This window comes from Gadus chalcogrammus, chromosome 1 (assembly GCF_026213295.1).
Source record: "Gadus chalcogrammus isolate NIFS_2021 chromosome 1, NIFS_Gcha_1.0, whole genome shotgun sequence".
NCBI lineage: Eukaryota > Metazoa > Chordata > Actinopteri > Gadiformes > Gadidae > Gadus > Gadus chalcogrammus.
The window spans coordinates 24,421,386-24,439,710 of record NC_079412.1 but is presented as its reverse complement, the minus strand read 5'-3'; the positions used below and the strand labels follow the sequence as shown (position 1 = coordinate 24,439,710).

The 18,325-nt window shown below is 44.4% G+C and overlaps 2 protein-coding genes across 4 annotated transcripts; one reads left to right on the top strand and one right to left on the bottom strand.

The window, feature by feature from the left end:
* Window positions 1-1,424: 1,424 nt before the first annotated feature.
* Window positions 1,425-11,571, bottom strand: znf362b (zinc finger protein 362b). Of its 3 annotated transcripts, XM_056597414.1 has the most exons (9): window positions 11,328-11,571; window positions 9,576-9,639; window positions 8,481-8,841; window positions 7,870-7,956; window positions 6,819-7,137; window positions 6,003-6,227; window positions 5,387-5,465; window positions 5,036-5,194; window positions 1,425-4,721 (listed from the first exon to the last, which is right to left on the bottom strand). In XM_056597414.1, exons 2-9 carry the CDS (start codon window positions 9,636-9,638, stop codon window positions 4,605-4,607), a joined length of 1,410 nt encoding a protein of 469 aa, XP_056453389.1. In that variant the 5' UTR covers window position 9,639; window positions 11,328-11,571; the 3' UTR covers window positions 1,425-4,604. The 3 variants fall into 3 exon arrangements, with proteins under 3 accessions (XP_056453389.1, XP_056453376.1, XP_056453382.1); XM_056597401.1 differs by lacking the exon at window positions 7,870-7,956 and having other exon boundaries at window positions 1,426-4,721; window positions 8,454-8,841; window positions 11,328-11,570; XM_056597407.1 differs by lacking the exon at window positions 7,870-7,956 and having other exon boundaries at window positions 1,426-4,721; window positions 8,511-8,841; window positions 11,328-11,570.
* A 452-nt stretch (window positions 11,572-12,023) lies between these two features.
* On the top strand, window positions 12,024-18,234 carry LOC130388089 (tumor necrosis factor receptor superfamily member 1A-like). The gene is made up of 10 exons (XM_056597424.1): window positions 12,024-12,291; window positions 12,820-12,919; window positions 13,069-13,194; window positions 13,376-13,492; window positions 13,623-13,647; window positions 13,977-14,128; window positions 14,956-15,123; window positions 16,108-16,136; window positions 16,732-16,843; window positions 18,085-18,234. The coding sequence occupies exons 1-10, from the start codon at window positions 12,274-12,276 to the stop codon at window positions 18,192-18,194; spliced, it is 957 nt and encodes a 318-aa protein (XP_056453399.1). The 5' UTR covers window positions 12,024-12,273; the 3' UTR covers window positions 18,195-18,234.
* The last annotated feature ends 91 nt before the right edge of the window (window positions 18,235-18,325 follow it).

The window sequence follows — 18,325 nt, the reverse complement described above, 5'->3', positions numbered from 1 at the left end:
TTTGAGCAAGTATTAAGGGTTGCACTGATGGGACATTTCTCGGTCAATCCTGATTCGATATTCCTGCACTATTCTATGTGGATGAAGATATTGAAAACGAATAATAATAATAATACAATGCTGTATTTACATAAATGTATTGTATGTGTATACAGAAAACTTGGTCGTAAATATCGATTACTTTACCGTATCACAGCGTTTCAGACTGAAAAACACATACTGTAGATGTGTGGCTTGTATCAAACGTCTTTTTAAATCATCAAAGGTCAATGTTATATTTATATCGTCGTCCCAATCTAGAAAGTGGTAAACAAATCCTGGACGTGATAAAGTCAGGAGGAAACACAAGGAGGAGTATTGTTTTAAAGGTGGTCTCTCACTCCTCAGGGCAGTGTCTATGTAGCAGTCACCAAGGACACTGTCGATTATAGGGCTCTCTCCTTCAGTTAGATAGCCGCAATACAGTCCACGAAAGTGTGTGAGCAAGACAGTTGGGATGTGTAACATCCTAAAGCCTTTGACTGAAACCCTAATAATGCTGAGTACAAACGTGACGTGGTAATCATGATGACATTGCGATCAGGAAAGGGATGGAAATGTAATTGTCACACGTGTTCTATGCTTGAATTGTGTCAAATTATAAAAGTTATTTTGTATTGGGACACCAAACATACAAAGACTAGATTTGTAGGGGCATTATCGGAAAGGATGTTGATCAATTGTATTTATTTATGTCAACATAAATAGCCTTGTGTATGTGTAGGCCTGTGTTACAAAGTACAATCAATTAACACTCTTTAACATGAGCACTTTAAAAACGAAACTTTTGGGTTTACATAGATATTTTGGTAGCAATGGAAATGCTAATGACAATGGCAGGAAAGCGTTCATAAGATAAACGTGAAACAGTCCCTTGGACATCTAAGGAAATCCACGTCAAGTTGTATGTTTACATATTGTTTTTACTTAAAATATCACGGTACTCCCACTAGAAACCTTTGAATGTATTTCATATTAATAATGGGCAGTATCATTGTTTTCCGATTCACCTGCAATAGAACACACGGAACGCTACGCTTTGGTTTAAAGTTCCACGCTCGTTTGAGAGCTTTCTAGCTAAAGGCACCAGAGTATTTACTAAACCCAGTGTGAAAGGCTAACAGCCGGCTAGCGTGTATGGCTGTATTTACCCGTCAATGGCTGAGGCTGGTCTCAAGGGGTTTAAGGACCATAACCTGAGTATTCAGCCATGAGGGTTGCTCTATAAAGGTAGCTGTAAAGAACCCACCTATTTTGTATTTTAAATTAGATGAAAAAGGTATGCTGTACTTTTTTTTTTTTTGGAGATGTTTTTACCTTTAACATTTACAGAATAGTAACGTTTTTTTATGGAAACAGAACAACTCAATTAAGACGATGAAGCCACTTCTCATTGTGTCACTGTGCCTCAGCCTCAACTGTCATCTTGTGCGTGTGTCCTTATGGACAAATGTTACCCGCTTTGACTTGTAAATATTTGGTTGTTTTAGTTTTTTGTTTGCAGAAACCTATTTTCATAAATAAAGTGAACTGAAACATAGTAGTGCTTTTCTGATATTTCTCAAACTCTTCTCTACCGCCAGGGAAGTCCAAGTCTGAGTCAGAGAGGAACTGGGATAGAATACAGAGGCTTTTGCCTAGAAATGCGAGTCATAAACACTCAAATTAGAAAAACGGACAGACCACAGAAAGTGTCAAAATCAAACATGTCAAAATCAAACATGAACCGCTTTCGTGACGGTTCTTGTGGAAATTGGCCTTAACACACACACACATGTTTAATATTGTTCTTAGGCAGTAATCCGTCTTTTAATTAAAAAAACATTGGCAATCAATTTGAGTTTATAACAGTCTGTTTATTAAACAAGGTAAAGATACAAAGGTTTTTTTTTCTTTCATTTTTTTTTTTTAAACATTGATAATTGTAGTTTTGCTTCTCAGTCCTGGCTGTGCATATTTAGTTGTCTAGAAACTGTATATGAAACCACAATGCAAGACAGGAAGAGGAGTCATAAATCTACACAATATATTTTGATAGAGAACATGGGTTAAACAGTTATTATACAGATTACAGCTTGGGTTACTCCATGCGGAAGAGATAAAAAAATAAACAAAACAAATGTCTACACGATTGAATACTGCAAAACACAATACACAGAGATGGAATAGATTGGTCGCGGGATGATAAAACAGTTAAGGCTTAGACGAAAAGAACTGGTGTAAAAACATGAATGTTAATACGATACAGGTAGACTAAAAATCATTACAGTAAGTTTATACAGAAATATACTTTTTTTTATAAAAACCCAAGTAGGATGGTTTATGAAAACATAAAATAGATACAATAGATGAGTTACATGTTTTACAGTACAGCAACATGTACAATTCCCCCTTATCTTGAAATAGAGGATCACGTTAGAGAGGCAGGGTCTGTTGTTGGCGTAGATGAGTTCTCTCAGGCCTTCTCAGGGCTTGAGTTTTTATTCTGTTTTTTTTTTTTCGTTTTGTTTTGAAAACATACTTTATACTGTATATTTACCTTACAATATTTCTCAATTCCATCTCCAACTTTATTCGACTGATAGCACCTTTCATTGGTCCCCTGCTGAATACAGGGTGCCCGTTTACAAGCAGAGATGGAACTTCCTGTTAAGAAAGTAAAGGTCCTCTTGGGTATTTTTAAAGATGTGGCAGGACTTATACTTTCCGAAACTGGAATCGTGCACATCGGCCTATTAGTACCGTCCCGAGTGACCAGAGGTTAAAAGTTACATTAAAATACAACAAACAATACTGTATACAATGAAGGAATACTAAAAGTTTAAAAATAAAAACTATCGAGGGAGAAGCCTTGTGCCCACATTGTCAAAAAAGGCCCAAAGAATACGCCTTTATACTGCAGTTCAGTTCAAATGGGTAAAGCTTGGCATTATTTTTCATAGACGGAGTATAAAAATACTCTATTGGGACAGAATAGTTATACAATAACAGCTTCACATTTTGGTCAAATAATGAGCGGCCTATTTCAATCGAGTAACAGTTGAAACTTTTAGTTGAAAATAACATGGAGTTGATACAACTACACTGCATCAACAGAACACATTAGAAGCAGATGTCGGTAGCATTTATGAACAACATATTCTGAGTTAATAATTGATACATGAGCTCAAAAACCTGTATGGCACGGAAGGACAGTAATTGAATTGTTTATCGTCAAAGAATTTCAGCAAAGATTAAAACCATCAAATATGGTGCAATAGAAGATGTGGAAAACAGTATTTTTAAACTTTGTTTCGCCTACGTCACGGTATTTTTAAACCTTGATTCTATACTTTTTCGAAATAATTTAGAGTCGTACAGACTAGAGTCGTTTCAATTGGTCCAGCAATTCAAAAGAATGCTTCATTCATCCCTCACCATATCTTTCAGTTATGTCCAAAAAAAACTTGCAGCATAACCAACATTGCAGCATGCTTCAAACACTCCGCCTCTGTGCCAAAAAGAGCTCCTTCAGCTCTGCAGTCCACCCAAATTATTGTCTTGGCAGCTGGCTAAAGCATCCTGCCCTGCTGGACCCAACAGAAAGACTTGGCTGATCATCAGTCTGGGCAACTTAAAATACTGGAGCTATCCTTAAATAATACACCACTTTAACAGCAGAGTCTTTTGAATTGTCTCCTACCGATTGCCCTTCTTTTAATGGAGGTGGATCTGACCCTGTAAACGTGTATATATATATATATATATATATATATATATATATATGCGCGATATAAAAAAGAACAAATAAACAGTAATGGGAACGACTGTTGGTCTAGACATGATCCGTACTCCTAGCTGCCCCAAGTGATGCCATTTTGGCTCTCCTTTCTCCAAGACAACATGAGCCCGTAACCGCAAGGCCTAAAAGTGCTTAAGGATTATCTTTGGATGTGAACAGAGTACACCCAACAAACTCATTCAAAAAAAGTATATTTCTCAATTTCTTTATAAGGGCTAATTTCATCTGGCACGTTTTTTTTCGAAACCCATTTCATGGAATTGAAAGAAATAAAACAAACGAGGACATTAAAACTGAAAGGGGCCGATGCATCCGGCAGCGAACATACGCCTACCAAGGTGCGGACTGAATCTGACGCCAGACATTCTCGGCCCGCTTCGTTCCCCTAGTTCGTCGCACTAGTCCGAACCACTAGTTTCGTCGCACTAATGGAGCTCAATCGTTACATTCGTCAAACGGGGGAAGGGAACAAAATCAAAAGAATACTAACAAAACAAAGCAACGTGTGCTGCCGAGTATCGCTTCAGCAGATGACCTATGTCACAGACAGGGGTGGCGGGGAGGTCTGAGGTCGTCCAAGTACAGGCTCCCCCCTCCTCCCCCCTCCTCCCATACTCATGTCGGGTGTTCATAGCATAGGTAGACCTAATGTTGAGGGCCACGTGTGCAGGGTATAGGGCCCCACTCTCTCTCCAGGCCTATGGACTACGAACCATCATCGTCGTCTTCGTCATCGTCATCATACCGTGTCTGCTGCTGGGTCCCAGGGTCCTGGGGGCGGGGCTTAGATGAGGGAGATGCGGATGGGGATGTTGGGGGACTCAGTTCTCTGGGGAGACTGGTGGCTCACCAGGTGCTCCACCACCGTGTGTTTGGACATGTGCTTCATTAGGTAGGTCTCCTGTTAACATCACAGGGGAAATGTTAATGTTGTACTGATCTTTAAAACATTTTACGTGTGCTTCATTAGGTAGGTCTCCTGTTAACAACACAGGGGAAATGTTAATGTTATATTGCTCTTTTAAACATTTTACATGTGCTTCATGAGGTAGGTCTCCTGTTAAAGTCAAAGGGGAAATATTAATGTTTTATTGATCTTTATAAAACATGTTAAATGTGCTTCGTAAGGTAGGTCTCCTGCTAATAACATAGGGAAAATATTATGCTAACTGTTTCCAAAATGATAGTGAAGGCGCGATAAGAAAGGGCACTCACTGAGGTGTAGGCGCGCCCACACATGCTACAGCAGTAGGCCTTAGCGTTCTTGATGGCGTGCGCTGAAAGGTGGATCTGGAGTGAGGCGGAGTCCGAGTAGGCCCGGTAACAGTTGGGACATTTGTACGGCTTGTCTTTGTTGTGCTGTCTCTGGTGGGACTGTGGAAGCAAACAACACAACCGCAGATAAGATTCCAACCACAGGAAATGAAATATGATCGATGACGCGTCCTTTACCGAGATTAAAATCCAGTATTGAAAAGGTTAATGCAAATGTTATGTAATAATGTTAGCGTTGGCATGCAATGAAGGTCAGTTAACTAATGAGTAATTAATGATCATTGTGTTCACCTGGAGGTTCGAGAGCTGGGTAAAGGCCTTTTCACATCCCGGATGGGCACATTTGTACGGCCGGTCACCAGTGTGGATTCTGTGGGAAGTAAAAAATACGTTGTTTATGCGAGACCAGAGGTAAGCTTGTCCTATAACGTTACCCGTGGATCCATAATATTCACGATCAAAAATAGGATTCCCCTTTGCACTTTTGAAGATGTGATTGAAATGTGTCCTGCTTGAGCTGTGGTTGTTGCAGTATAAAAAACAAAAGTACATTTTAAAAAATAAAGGTTATTCATCAGTCAAGGATACGAGTGTTGAAGAATCCACTGCGCATGGTTGAATCCATGCGCAATTAAAAGTGAGGTTCCTCTGCTATTCAGCAAGATTCCCCCTCCAACTCTGTCCCAGTTTGCATGGTGGAGGCCTGACACCCCAGCCACCCCTGTCCCTGTCCCAGATTGCATGGTGGTGGGAGGAGGCCTCATACCCCACCCACTCCTGTCCCAGTGTCCATGGTGGTGGGTGGAAGCCTTACACCCCTGTCCCCTGTCCCGGTCTGCATGGTGGAGGCCTCCTACCTCTCCCCTGTCCCCTGGCCCAGTGTCCATGGTGGTGCGCGGAGGCTGACCTGGTGTGCTGCTGCAGGTGCGACAGCTGGCGGAAGGAGTTCTCGCAGTAGGAGCAGTGATAGGGCTTGATGCCCAGGTGGATGCGCAGGTGCTGGGCCAGGTACGAGGCGTTGGCGAAGGACTTGGAGCAGTGGGGACACTTGTGGGGCTTGGCCTCTGTGTGGGACTTGGAGTGGATCTGCATCTCCGACTTGGTGAAGAAGGTGAGCGGGCACACCTTACACCTGGGGTTTGGGGGGGAGCACAAACATTAGGCCCAATCCCATTTCTACCCCTTACCCCTTCCCCCCTTACCCCTTCAAAACAAGGGGGAGGGGTAAGGGGTAGAAATGGGATTGGGCCTAAAGGTGATGTAGGCAATGTGGAGAAACCAGCCAGAGTAAGCTTGAGTTTGAAACTATATACAATTTTGGCAAGATATCAGAGCCTCAGTCTGCCTTCAGTACTACGGTATCAATGTTTAATGAGGGCGTTTAAATTGCAGCAGGAAGACGGCGACAAAAAAAAAGTGAGTGCCATTCTACAGCACAGCAACAGCACTCAATAAACCATTGCGAAAGCAGACCTTTCACAAGATCAGAAGAACGATAAACTGATAAACACAAAACCATAACAAGATGTATTTTAACGGCACGACAACTTCCTGGACATAACTACATGCAAGATTTAGGGTTCAAAATGAACCTTTTAAAATGTGATTAGGAAAGTATTTTCCATTTATAACCCTGAATTGTCTGCCCATCCAATCTTTTGGTTCATGGAAGTGGTTTGTGTTGTAAACTCTGGACCCCGATTATAGCCCCCCCCTCCCCAACCTGTATGTCTTGCCCTCTTTGGGGGCGATGGTGACGCAGCCCTGGTCCGCCATGATGGGGTACGGCACCACCAGCAGGGGGCCCGACTGGTTCTCCGCCTTGATCTTCTTCCGGCCCCGGGGGGCCTTGGGCGGGGGTCCCAGGAGCCCCGCCAGGCCCCCCGCCTTCATGTGGTCCATGCCGGGGCCGCTGGCCAGCCCGGAGAGGATGTTGACGCCAGGGGCCCCGCCCATGCGGTTCTGGCCGCTGGAGGTAGGCGTGGTGGGGGTGAGGGCCTCCGAGGTGCCGTGGTTCTCGGGTCGCGACGAGGGGGCCAGACCTGTTGGGGTTTCGGGGGGGGAGATCAGAGATGTATCCGTACAGAGCAACAACATACAGTATCTGCACCAACAAAAAATACTGTACGGAAATGGGGGGGGGGCGATACTAGGGAGACCCCCTAGTCAAGTCAACAAGCCTGTTGAGGACGTTAAGTTCAGATGCTCCTCCCACATCTAGCTCTAGCTTTGGATCCGCCTCCCTCGGTTTGTTTCAGCCCTGCGCTCCGATTGGCTGCGTAACGGCCTCTTACATTTGAACTGCGCGTCTTTACGTTCAGGGATTGCACCCATGTGGTTAAACATGCCTCATTCAGTAGAGCCCCAGCTAGACGCTTAAACACCCCGCTCCTGACCTCCCCTCCCTCCCTCCCTCCCTCCCTCCCTCCCTCCCTCCCTCCCCAATGTGGAGCAGGTGATTTTCCATCCGATGGTTTAGCTGTTGGGCTGTTGGGGTTGTCCAGCCACCTCACCGGCCATGACATAAAACCCTCTCTTTTTACATTCGGCATCTCTGAAGTATGTTACGGTACTTCAGCCATCCCAGCTTTTCCTTATACAGTTGTGGGATGTTCCCCCTTCCCCCTCCCCTCAATACACCTCCTGGCTGCCAGGCTTCCTGTCGTCTCCCCCGTTACCCCCAGCATGGGGAGGGGGGGGGGGGCAGGGGGGAGCCGACAGCGGTACCTGACACGTTAGTAGACAGTGGGTGACGGGGGGGGGGGGTTGCTCACCAATCTGCCTCATGTGCCAGTCTTCCCACAATCCTTTGGCCTTCACTGCTGACATGTTGTCCATGTTTGCGTCTGAGAAGTTGTAAGGTGATCGGCACATTTTTTTCCCATGTATTGCATAGCAGCGCAGATGATGATCACACCACCCACGTAAAACAACAGCACCATGCACATTTCTAAAGAGGGCGGACTTTCCGGGGGTGGCCGTCCCGGAAGGGTGGTCTATGTTGGACATCAGTCGCCTACGTCAACTTGACGGGGGAAGCGGTGGCGTGCTAGTAATACTGTGTATGTTGAGTGCGATGTCAAGCGCCTTTTGAGTCTCTTTTGAGTTTCAGGACATCCTGCTGACTGTGAATCGCCATGGTCGTGCGACCGGGGAGAAATTAAAATCCTCAAACAAACGACGAGGATTTTCATTTCTGCTGCGTTTTGGACCACAAGGAGGAGGAGAGGATACGTGACCGAATCGTTCTTCAAAAACAACAACAGCAACAACAACAACAGCAGCAGCAGCAGCAGCAGCAGCAGCAGCAACAACAAACCAAACAATGTAATGAAAAGGCAAGTGCCAAGGTACTCGCCTAACAAGTTAGGACTCAGATTCTGATAGATCCAATGTGCCGACGCCCCCACCGTACCTGGTCCAGAGCTGGAGGGGGGGCGTGCGTGCAGGGCGATGTCGGGCTGCCCGGAGCCCACCTGGGACTGGGGCTGGGAGGGGTGGTGGCCTTGTACTTGGTGGGGCTGAAGCTTGGGCACCTGCATGCCATGCTGGATCCCGCCACCGCCGCCGCCACCACCACCACCACCGCCGCCACCGCCACCACCACCACCCCCTCCGTCGGAGGGCGAGGAGGGCATCATCAGGGGCTGCTGGGAGGAGCTGGACGTCGGGGGCAGGTGGAGCGGGCGGATCTTCTCGGCCATCAGCTGCTCCTTGATCTTGTTGATGAGCACCAGGTTATCCAGCTGAAAGGGTCAAGGGTCAGCCTCAGGGGTCAGGCTCAACAGACGACCGCCACCCAAGGATGACATGTGTGAATGTCATCCTTGGAGTAAATAATCAAACTTATCCGAGCCACAAACCCCTCCCACCCAACTGGTCCACGATAACCGACCAAACGTTTGCCGTGTTTTATGTTCTCCTACTAGGTTATTATTATTATCACCTTCTCGTTAAGCCACAGCTGGCGCTAACGAGCCCTGGAGCATTAAAGCAGACTTGAGAATAAATATTCCATAGTTTCCAAAAGGTTAGGCACTTCAAACGGCCCAGAGACCTTTAGACACATAGATGCGAACAGCCAACGTTTGACGCGGCAACCATAACAGAGCAGGTAAAAGGCCCTTCGAGGACTTTGACTGTTCCACGCCTGTGTTTGAACCCTGCTAAGCAGCGTTAAACTAATGGAGACTTTTGTTTGACAGGGTGGCTACTCTCCCACAACCTTCCACAGCCATTATCTGAATCCATATCATTAAAAGAGATGACACAATAAACACACTCTCAAAGGCTCTCACACAGCTGTGACTTCTAAACCACCGCCGCCACCACCTCACACGCCACTCCGAGGTACAGACCCGTCCACAGCTGTCTACAGAAGGGGCTCCCCGTCGCAACAGCAGGTTCCCCCTGGTGGTACCCCACTCTCTCCAGGTAGGGCCTTCAACACGGGGGGGGGGGGGGCTATGAGGGGACTTACCTGGCTGGGCATGGAGGGAGGAGGAGGCCAGAAGTATGGGTTGTTGAACCGGGGTTCCGCCATCCTGTGAATAGAGATATCAATGAATGGTCATATTTCATGAATGGTTGTTAAAATCAGAGGTATCCTCTTGAGTGTGTATGCAATATTATTACTCTTGTGCGTTTAAAAGGAGCTTAGATATTGTTTTTTGTCAAATATATGTGCAACAAGTTTTCACAAAAACATGGCAATACAGTGTATAGACTCAATACAAACTATACTATTATGTTAACTGAACAATAGATGTCAGAACCTGGGGCAAAATCGTTGGCTCTTGATTGAAAAATCGGGTTAATGGCGATATTTTCTTGCATCACCATCCTATGTTATGCACAGTTGGTTCCACACTAATACAGATGTTTTCTTTATCAACCCCTGGATGCCTGGGATTATTTAAGGAGCAGGTGCTTGCTCTATATTCACAGCAATTCAACATCCATTTGAAATCATTTTTCAAGCAGTTGTTGCTTTTTATTACATCATGTGTACGCTGGTTATGGATCGATGCATTTCCATGATTAAATGTGTGTTAAAAAAAAGTACAACTAGTTCATGAATAGGCCTGCATTGCTTGTGATTTAATGTGTTAAGTTATTAGGCCTATCTATGAATATTTAATCAAATTAAATCAGCCTATCATACAAAGTTGCCAATATTTAGATAATGTTGCTATTACTGTAAGACAATTCATGTATTCACCAAGGTATTACACGTCTGGGTAGGCTATTACACATCAATAGTAATACCATATAGGAATCCCGAATGCATAGTGAAACGGCATGCGCATCCCTAAGTTCGATAACAACAATTTGCAAGGTACGTTTCTTAACCATGTAAACCAAAATCCAAATCCCCTCTCATGGTAGCATCGATTTTTTAAATCTGGCAATGAATGTCTGAAAATAAGTATATGTCGTTACTCTCACAAAAAAGAGCCTTAGTAAACTTGACATCGCTTTTTTTGATAGCCTACCAAAGCGTGTGTGTGTGTGTGTGTGTGTGTGTGTGTGTGTGTGTGTGTGTGTGTGTGTGTGTGTGTGTGTGTGTGTGTGTGTGTGTGTGTGTGTGTGTGTGTGTGTGTGTGTGTGTGTGTGTGTGTGTGTGTGTGTTGCTGCGGCCCAGCCTGTGCGACCCAGACATTCTCAGACACTTTAGGTAAAACATTTCCAGACAAAAGAGAAACAAAAATGGCAGCCTTATTTTTATAAGGCGGGACGCCATATTCTGCAGACCCCCCCCAAAAAATGTGGAACATGCACGTCTTTTGCAGAGGATGGAGGCGCCGACCCTCTCGCTCAATGCTGTGTTTATCATGTCAAAGGCATGAAGGATTGTTTACGGCGATTTGCAGGTTTGAATAGCCCGGCCTCCCTTCCTAAAAAAACTGACACTTCCTACAGCGACCATGCCCTGCAAAAACACCACGGAAATAGCAAAGATGCGGAGTCGTTGCCGATGCATTGGTAAAACAACAGCAGTGCAACATAAAGGGCATAATGTTGCACATGTACGCTCCCGTGTCGTTCGGGAGGCGAACCGTCGCAGCCCAAAAAAATCACTTTGGCTTGTTTTTTTTTTTACATTCGGCAACTTTTTGACGAATCAAGACACAGCAAAAGAATGTGAACAATGCACACGCGTTCGAGGACCATGTTGCGTGTTAGAGATCTGCAAAAACAGTGCAGCGGGTCGAAATACGTGCAGAAATACCTGAGGGAGTCGTGATTGCAGATGTTCTCTTTCCAGAAGAGCTATAATATAAAAGGTTGATGTTCTTTCTGCCAGCCTCCGACACGACCACCGCTTCCGGGTCGCTTTGTTCACTTCTGGGTAGCCTGCACACCGTGCAACACACACACAGAGAGGGAGAGAGAGCTGGAAATGTGTCCTAAACAGTGCTGTATTGTTGCTTCGTCGTATTTATATAGTGTTTTACCGCAATCGTCGTAATCGTAAAAACACTGTATTTAAAACCAACGCATGGGGAAGCACATTTTATTGAAAGCTATATAGCCCATATTCAATAAGCTCCCAAAAAGCTATTTCATTCTATATAAATGGATATAATAATTATACATTTGACCACCTATGGGACTATACGTAGCCTCGGTCGTAGATGTTTAAGTTGTAAGGTTATACAAATGTTCTCACAATGTCAATTACGAACAATAACGTAAGAAGTGTTACAGTCACTGGGTAACAACATATTTATTAGACGTGTGGGGATAAGGTCCAAATAAATGACGTGGGCCATCACGAACGATGACAAAAATAATCAACATTACCCATGGCCATACTACGATATTAACAGGGTAATACCTTGCCACACGAGTTCCGCATAACCCCGCTGTGCTGACAGAAAGCAGCGTGACCGATGTGCGTATGTGTACGTGTTTGTGTGTGATGGTTTCTGAGATGTCAGTCAGTGTGAGTTTCCTGTGCCTTGAGTCAATGTTGAGGTGACAGACGAGGCGCAACATGATCATTATTGACTAGTGGAGTCTCACTCCTCCACCCCGGTTGACTGCAACTGACCTGAGGGACCCTTACAAATTAACTCCAAAGAGAATGTAGTTCCTTGAACTCATTCATTTTGTTTTTATCATCTTATTGGACAACTTTTATTTAATTTGGCTATTTTTCTTTCTTTTTTGAAATGATATCCTCAGTGTTGGTGAGTAGGACTATGCTTTACCGAAATCCATAATGCCTCATTTGTATTGATGCCTTGACGTTTTTATTAGGCCTATCCAATGTTATATTCACTGTTCTTTTTATTAGCTGTTATTGTATTACACATTTATATTAATTTGTGTAGGTCGTCCTAGTAGAGACATATTAATGGTACAGTCCTATTGAGGTCGCTCTTGTTTATTCGCCTTTAGTTGATCAACTTTGTGCTGTTCTGTAATTGTAATTGTTCCGTTTTGTTTAGCCACTTTCGTATAAAAACAATGGGGGACATGGACAGAACTGTAGAAACCGGACGTTATACGGCGTATGTTTAAACACTCAAGCGATTAAGTCGCACATTAAATCGGAAAATCGTATCACGATATTTACAAAAGTGCGATATTTACAGAATCGCAATGCATATCGGCACTCCACAATCGTTGATATGTCATATCGTGAGTTACCTGCTGATTCCCGTCCTTGGCACACATGTCGGAAATGTGAAACGTGTATGACCTCTCCCTTTCAGGTTTGGACGGTGATGATGCGACTCCTTCCAATTGGCCAGAGTTGTAGCGAGGAGACTCTGACGAACTTTAACCAAAAGCTTTGTGACAACTGTCCTCCTGGTGAGTTTGAAACCACGAACCCTGGACCCTTCCGGCTACCGGCCCTTGCATCGGTCCGATTACAATGAGAGGGAATGGACTGGAACTCTAGGTCACTTTTCCCTCAATGCCTGCAGAGTTCAGATTGGTTGGTTTTTGCTTCGTTCCAGGCTATTACGCGCCGGACTCGAAAGCCATGGCCGGCGGATACCAATGCAAGAGGTGTGAGGGTCACACCTTCACCTCAATAGAAAACCACGTGAACAAGTGCTTGTATTGCTCCACGTGTGATGGAGGTGAGTTCCTTTCTTTGTTTTTGATGTTAGGTGGATAATGCCACGGAAATGATTGCCGACCATTACAAAATAACGGCCACTGTAGAAATGTAGAAATCAAAACTTACCTTGCGAGGTCTGGTCCCCACGTTTCTGTGTGTGTGTGTTTAATAATGAAATGCCCTATCGGACTCATCCACAGATGGCATGAACGTGTTAACGGTATGCGTCTATAACAGGGATGCTGTGTGTGTATGCCAAGATGGATGGTTCCCCGAATGCTTTAATGACAAACTGACCAAATGCCACCCTTGTTCCGGTTTGTAAAAAATCCTCACACAACCTCACACAAAGCCTGTTTCTGAGCCCCTCTAGCCCCCGACTGTAGCTCTGTGGAATGTAACTTTACAGAGCTGCAGTAAACAGTAACGGTTTGTTTGTCATTTCAGGGCTCCGAAGTGATGCTGACCCAAGGTGGGAGTACTTAAAAAATAAGAGTCCCAATACAATTTATTTCGGCATTGATAACGGAACAGACAAGTGTCTTTTTGTCTCAAGTGTGTTTTTTTTAGAGGCCCACCTACACATACTTATGGCAAACATTGTGAATGCTTGGAAACCCAAGTTAGTCTTGACGTCAATCAGAAGGGCAGACATTTTTCCGACAGAGAGTTGTATCTACAGCTCGAGCCTCCAGAGGGCGATTATGGGGGAACTTGGGTTGCTAATGGGAAAAACAGTGTAGCATTAGACCTGCTTGGAATTGAAAATGTTCTTTAATGTGTTTTTGTGTGTGTTTTAAGGGAAGAATGTATTCTGCCGCCAAAGAATCTGGTCAAAGAATCTTGTCAGAAGTCAACCTCCGCCACCACCCTCATAACCTCTACGGGGCATGGCCCATCAGAGGGGACATTAGAGCCATCAAGACCCAGCCCCAGCCCACCAACTGAGCAGGGTAAGGGAGGTCCCCATTTAGAGCGGCTGTTGGTAAGATGTGGGTGTTGCCAAAGAGAGCGAGCACAGCAGAGCAAGAATGACGATAAACAACCCCAAAAGAAGGGTTAGGGTTAGGGTTCCCATTCCCTCTCTGCTCCCTCCCTCCATACTTTGCTCCACCTTTGAGGATGTTGTATTGGTTGTAGTCACCTGGCGTGTAGCTATAACACTGTGTGCATGCATGTTACTGACAAGGCAAGGTGGAGTCCCAAACCAATCAGGGAAGAGATGCACTGATTTTGACCGAAAGGAGGGAGCAGTCTGAAAACTAAATAGTCTGATACAGAGGCACATTAATCCCAAAACAGATATTCCAAAAGAGCATTTCACTCAAAAGCTGATGGAATGCTACACCATTTCTAACAAAATCAAAACTTAAATATAACCGCAAGCGGTGATTAACGGGGTCCGAGCAAAATTAAAAGTCAAGAACACATTCAAACTGCAGCCTCATTCACATGGTCAAAATGTCTATTGTTCAGCACACAAAATCCAGAAAACTCCAAGCGCACATTTCTCAAGTGAATTAAGGGCTTTCTTAAAAGCATATACCTGAAAAATCTTTGAAATTCTGGGGAAAGTAAACATTTGTAGTCAAGAACACTAACGGAAGAAATATAAATATGACAGTTAATTATGAAGGAAAAATAGTTAACGAAGAAGTTCCCCTTAATGCCTTACTGTGTCTTGGCAGTCAGATTCTTGACTGCCAAGCGCTGGCGGTTTCAAGTGGCATTGACGGCGACACCATGGATGAACACTTCTTACCCCTGTGGTTCCTCCCAGCAAACAGCAACACCATGCTGATGGTTGTGATAGTGGCGGTGGTGGCGGCGGCGGTGGCCTTTCTGATCTGTAACTGGTTAACGGCCGTGGCCCGCATCCTCTACCGCACCGGACCGCCTGTGGCCAGCGATGACCCGGAGTCCAATTCCCTGGGTTGGAAGTTGACCGGTAATATTGCCATGATACTAACCGCCTAAAGGAGACATATTATACCACCAGGTGTGAGTGTGATTAGCCTTGCACGCCGTTTCGAAAATCTGGCCCATATGACATCACTAGTGGGCGTGTCCACCTAGATCTGTGCTGGATGAGCATTGTTTACTTCAGTCCACTGCGTAGGCTGGTAGACTGATCTATCCAGCACAGATCTAGGTGATCAAGCCCACTAGTGATGTCAAATGGGGCAGATTTTCAAAACGGCTTGTAAGGCTAATCACACTCACACCTGGTGGTATAATATGTCTCCTTTAACCTTGTCTTGTATATGACCTGCAGTGTCTGGGTCTGTTTCTCTAGGGGGGTTCATCTCTTGCTAAAAAAAAAAGCATGGCAAAGAATGAATACAAACCAAAAATGTATGTCAAAAGAATTAATAGTAACACTAAACCATGATTGTCACCTTGCATGGTTGACTCTGCCGTCGGTGTGTCAATGTGTGTATTAATCGCTGTAAGTCGTTTTGGATCAAAGTGTCTGGTAAATGCCCTCATTGTAAGTAAGGTATTCATTTAAACAGTATTTTAGCAGGGTTAGAGTTGACTCTTTACTCTTAACCCCTTAACCAGCTCACTTTAACCACTACTCTACTATCCTCTATGCTAATTTTGTTTATTAATGCACACAACTGCATTTACTCACTTAAATTCAGGTTCTTTAATGTACCCTTAATATATATTAATGTATCTATGCAAAACATCTTGCTGCCACTTTATATAATTGATATAATATCAATCAAATCAAATCCTAATTTGATCAGAATAAGGACCTAGATCAACGGTCAAGGTTGGTTTGCAATAGTACGTCCATGTGAAAGAAAAGCCTATTTGCAAATAACCCACATCAAACTATATGTTGTTTGTGAGTCAATACTGTATCAGCACTTGTTAACGGGAAACCGTGAGATTAAAATCAGTTTCCTCTGACCTCTGACAGCTCAAGAGAATCACCCTCCCAGCAACATGGTAAGTCCACACTTTATGCATTTATGTTTGAACAAAACAGGAAAAAAAAAGTGTATAGCATGTTCTTCATGTCTATCTGATTAAAATATGACGTGAAAGATATGGAAAAAAAATCATTTTGGTACAGCTTTGGTACAGCAACGGTAAAGGCTTGCATGGTGGTTTATGTGGTTCAATTTCTAGGAAATGAGGCATGAGGGAGGTTACAGGTTAGGATGTTTCAACTCCTTCTACTTATTATTTTTTTCTCTCTCTCTCTGTAATATATGTTCCTATTACTCTCACTTGCTCTCGCTCTCTCTCTCTCTCTAGAGAGAGAGAGAGAGAGAGAGAGAGCGAGAGCAAGTGAGAGTAATAGGAACATATATTACAGAGAGAGAGAGAGAGAAAAAAAATAATAAGTAGTAGGAGAGAGAGAGATAGAGAGAGAGGGAGAGAGAACTGTTTCATTTTCAATGTCTCTTCTCTCTCTATCAAGATAGTGAGAAAGAAAGAGGAACATATATATATATAGAGAGAGAGAGCGAGAGCAGGAACATGTTTTTAACATATTAAATATAATCCCACCCCCCTCCCCCTCTTTCTCTCTCTAAAGACTCTTCATGCGTGTGAGGAGGCTCCGGCTCCGGCGATGCTGATCTCTCAGGGCCTGATGGCAGCCTACCCCAGCCACCAACACCCCCTGCTGAGACCCATGGAGGCTCCTGGTGAGACCAAGCATACAGGGCCACACATATGTCCTGGGGGGGGGCTCCTCATCCTCTCTCTCTTGCTCTCTCTCTTGCTCTCTCTCTCTCTCTCTCTCTCTCTCTCTCTCTCTCTCTCTCTCTCTCTCTCTCTCTCTCTCTCTCTCTCTCTCTCTCTCTCTCTCTCTCTCTCTCTCTCTCTCTCTCTCTCTCTCTCTCTCTCTCTCTCTCTCTCTCTCTCTCTCTCTCTCTCTCTCTCTCTCTCTCTCTCTCTCTCTCTCTCTCTCTCTCTCTCTCTGGGAGTGGATTTTTCCCGGAGCTGGGTTAAAGAATGGCTAGTATGGCGGTTACAGAGGTTTTAAATGTGTTTTACACGGTAACAAAACCGAATGCGAAAATAAGCTTTAATGTGGTCCGATTGATGTCCTCTCCTGATGGCAAATCGACGCATATCCGCTGGCTGGCATTATTTATACTTGGGCCGAACACAGAACTGTACATCAATACACTTGACATTGAGAGCTCTGTTCCTCCGGCATGAGGAAACACAGGGATGGAAAGATTGAGAGTGAGGAGTGTAGGTCACACCGATGGTCTCCGATAATCTCGTTTAAACCAACATTACTCCCCATATTAGGGGGTTCATAAATTGCGTCATTTATCTTACATTTTTCCATCGGACATCACACTTTGCAAATGTGTGATACATGTATGCCTCACACATTGGCGCAATGCTGACGTCAAGGTCCGTCATCACAAGCAAATTTTAGAAAAAATATATTTTTTTCTTTCCCTTTAGACAGGAAACTAACAACAATACATTTCTACCAGCTTGTGTCCTGCAAATGAATAGTTCCCTTTTCCGAAATGAACAGTAGTTTCCGGTTTAGTCAGAGCCACAGATAGAATGAGTCGTGTCAATGGAGGGTCAAACCGCTTAAAATAGTCCAAAGCAGATCGGATGAATGGGAGGGAACTGAGCACCACAAACATTGCAAATTGAGTGTTGCAGACCGACTTGCTCGTCAGTGGTATATAATGTTTTTATAGCATTATGGTAATTACATAACTAACTAAAATAAGCTACAAAACGGCTAAGTTCAAATGTGATTATGAGTTTAAGGTAACATATCGAACAGTATCACTATGTCATCACTGTGCCTCTCGGAAGGAGCTGAATGTTAAAGGTCACACATTATTCCACCAGTTGTGAGTGTGATTAGCAGCTACAAGCGTTGCTCATCTTTCCGTCATACATGTAGGTGGACACGCCCACTTGCGATGTCAGGAGGAGGAGGCCGACTTTCAAAACGGCTTGAGACGGCTAATCACACTCCCACCAGGTGGAACAGTGTGTGACACACAACTGTGAGCCTCTTCCGAGAGGCGCAGTGATAACGTAGCAAGACAATAACGACCTCTTGAGTCCAGAGACTCGTTCTCAGAGCCGCACCCCAACCTCCACCCCCCCCCCTCATCTCGCTCCAACCTAACCTCCACCCC

Excerpts from the sequence above, each read along its gene's own strand:
- znf362b (XM_056597414.1), bottom strand. The coding sequence starts at position 9,638 with ATGGCGGAACCCCGGTTCAACAACCCATACTTCTGGCCTCCTCCTCCC. Across the intron at positions 8,842-9,575 it reads CTCCCTCCATGCCCAGCCAG|CTGGATAACCTGGTGCTCAT; the intron begins GTAAGTCCCCTC and ends TGACCCTTTCAG. Across the intron at positions 4,722-5,035 it reads GTGGGCGCGCCTACACCTCA|GAGACCTACCTAATGAAGCA; the intron begins GTGAGTGCCCTT and ends TGATGTTAACAG.
- LOC130388089 (XM_056597424.1), top strand. Across the intron at positions 13,195-13,375 it reads TTGCTCCACGTGTGATGGAG|ATGGCATGAACGTGTTAACG; the intron begins GTGAGTTCCTTT and ends ACTCATCCACAG. Across the intron at positions 13,493-13,622 it reads CAAATGCCACCCTTGTTCCG|GGCTCCGAAGTGATGCTGAC; the intron begins GTTTGTAAAAAA and ends TTGTCATTTCAG.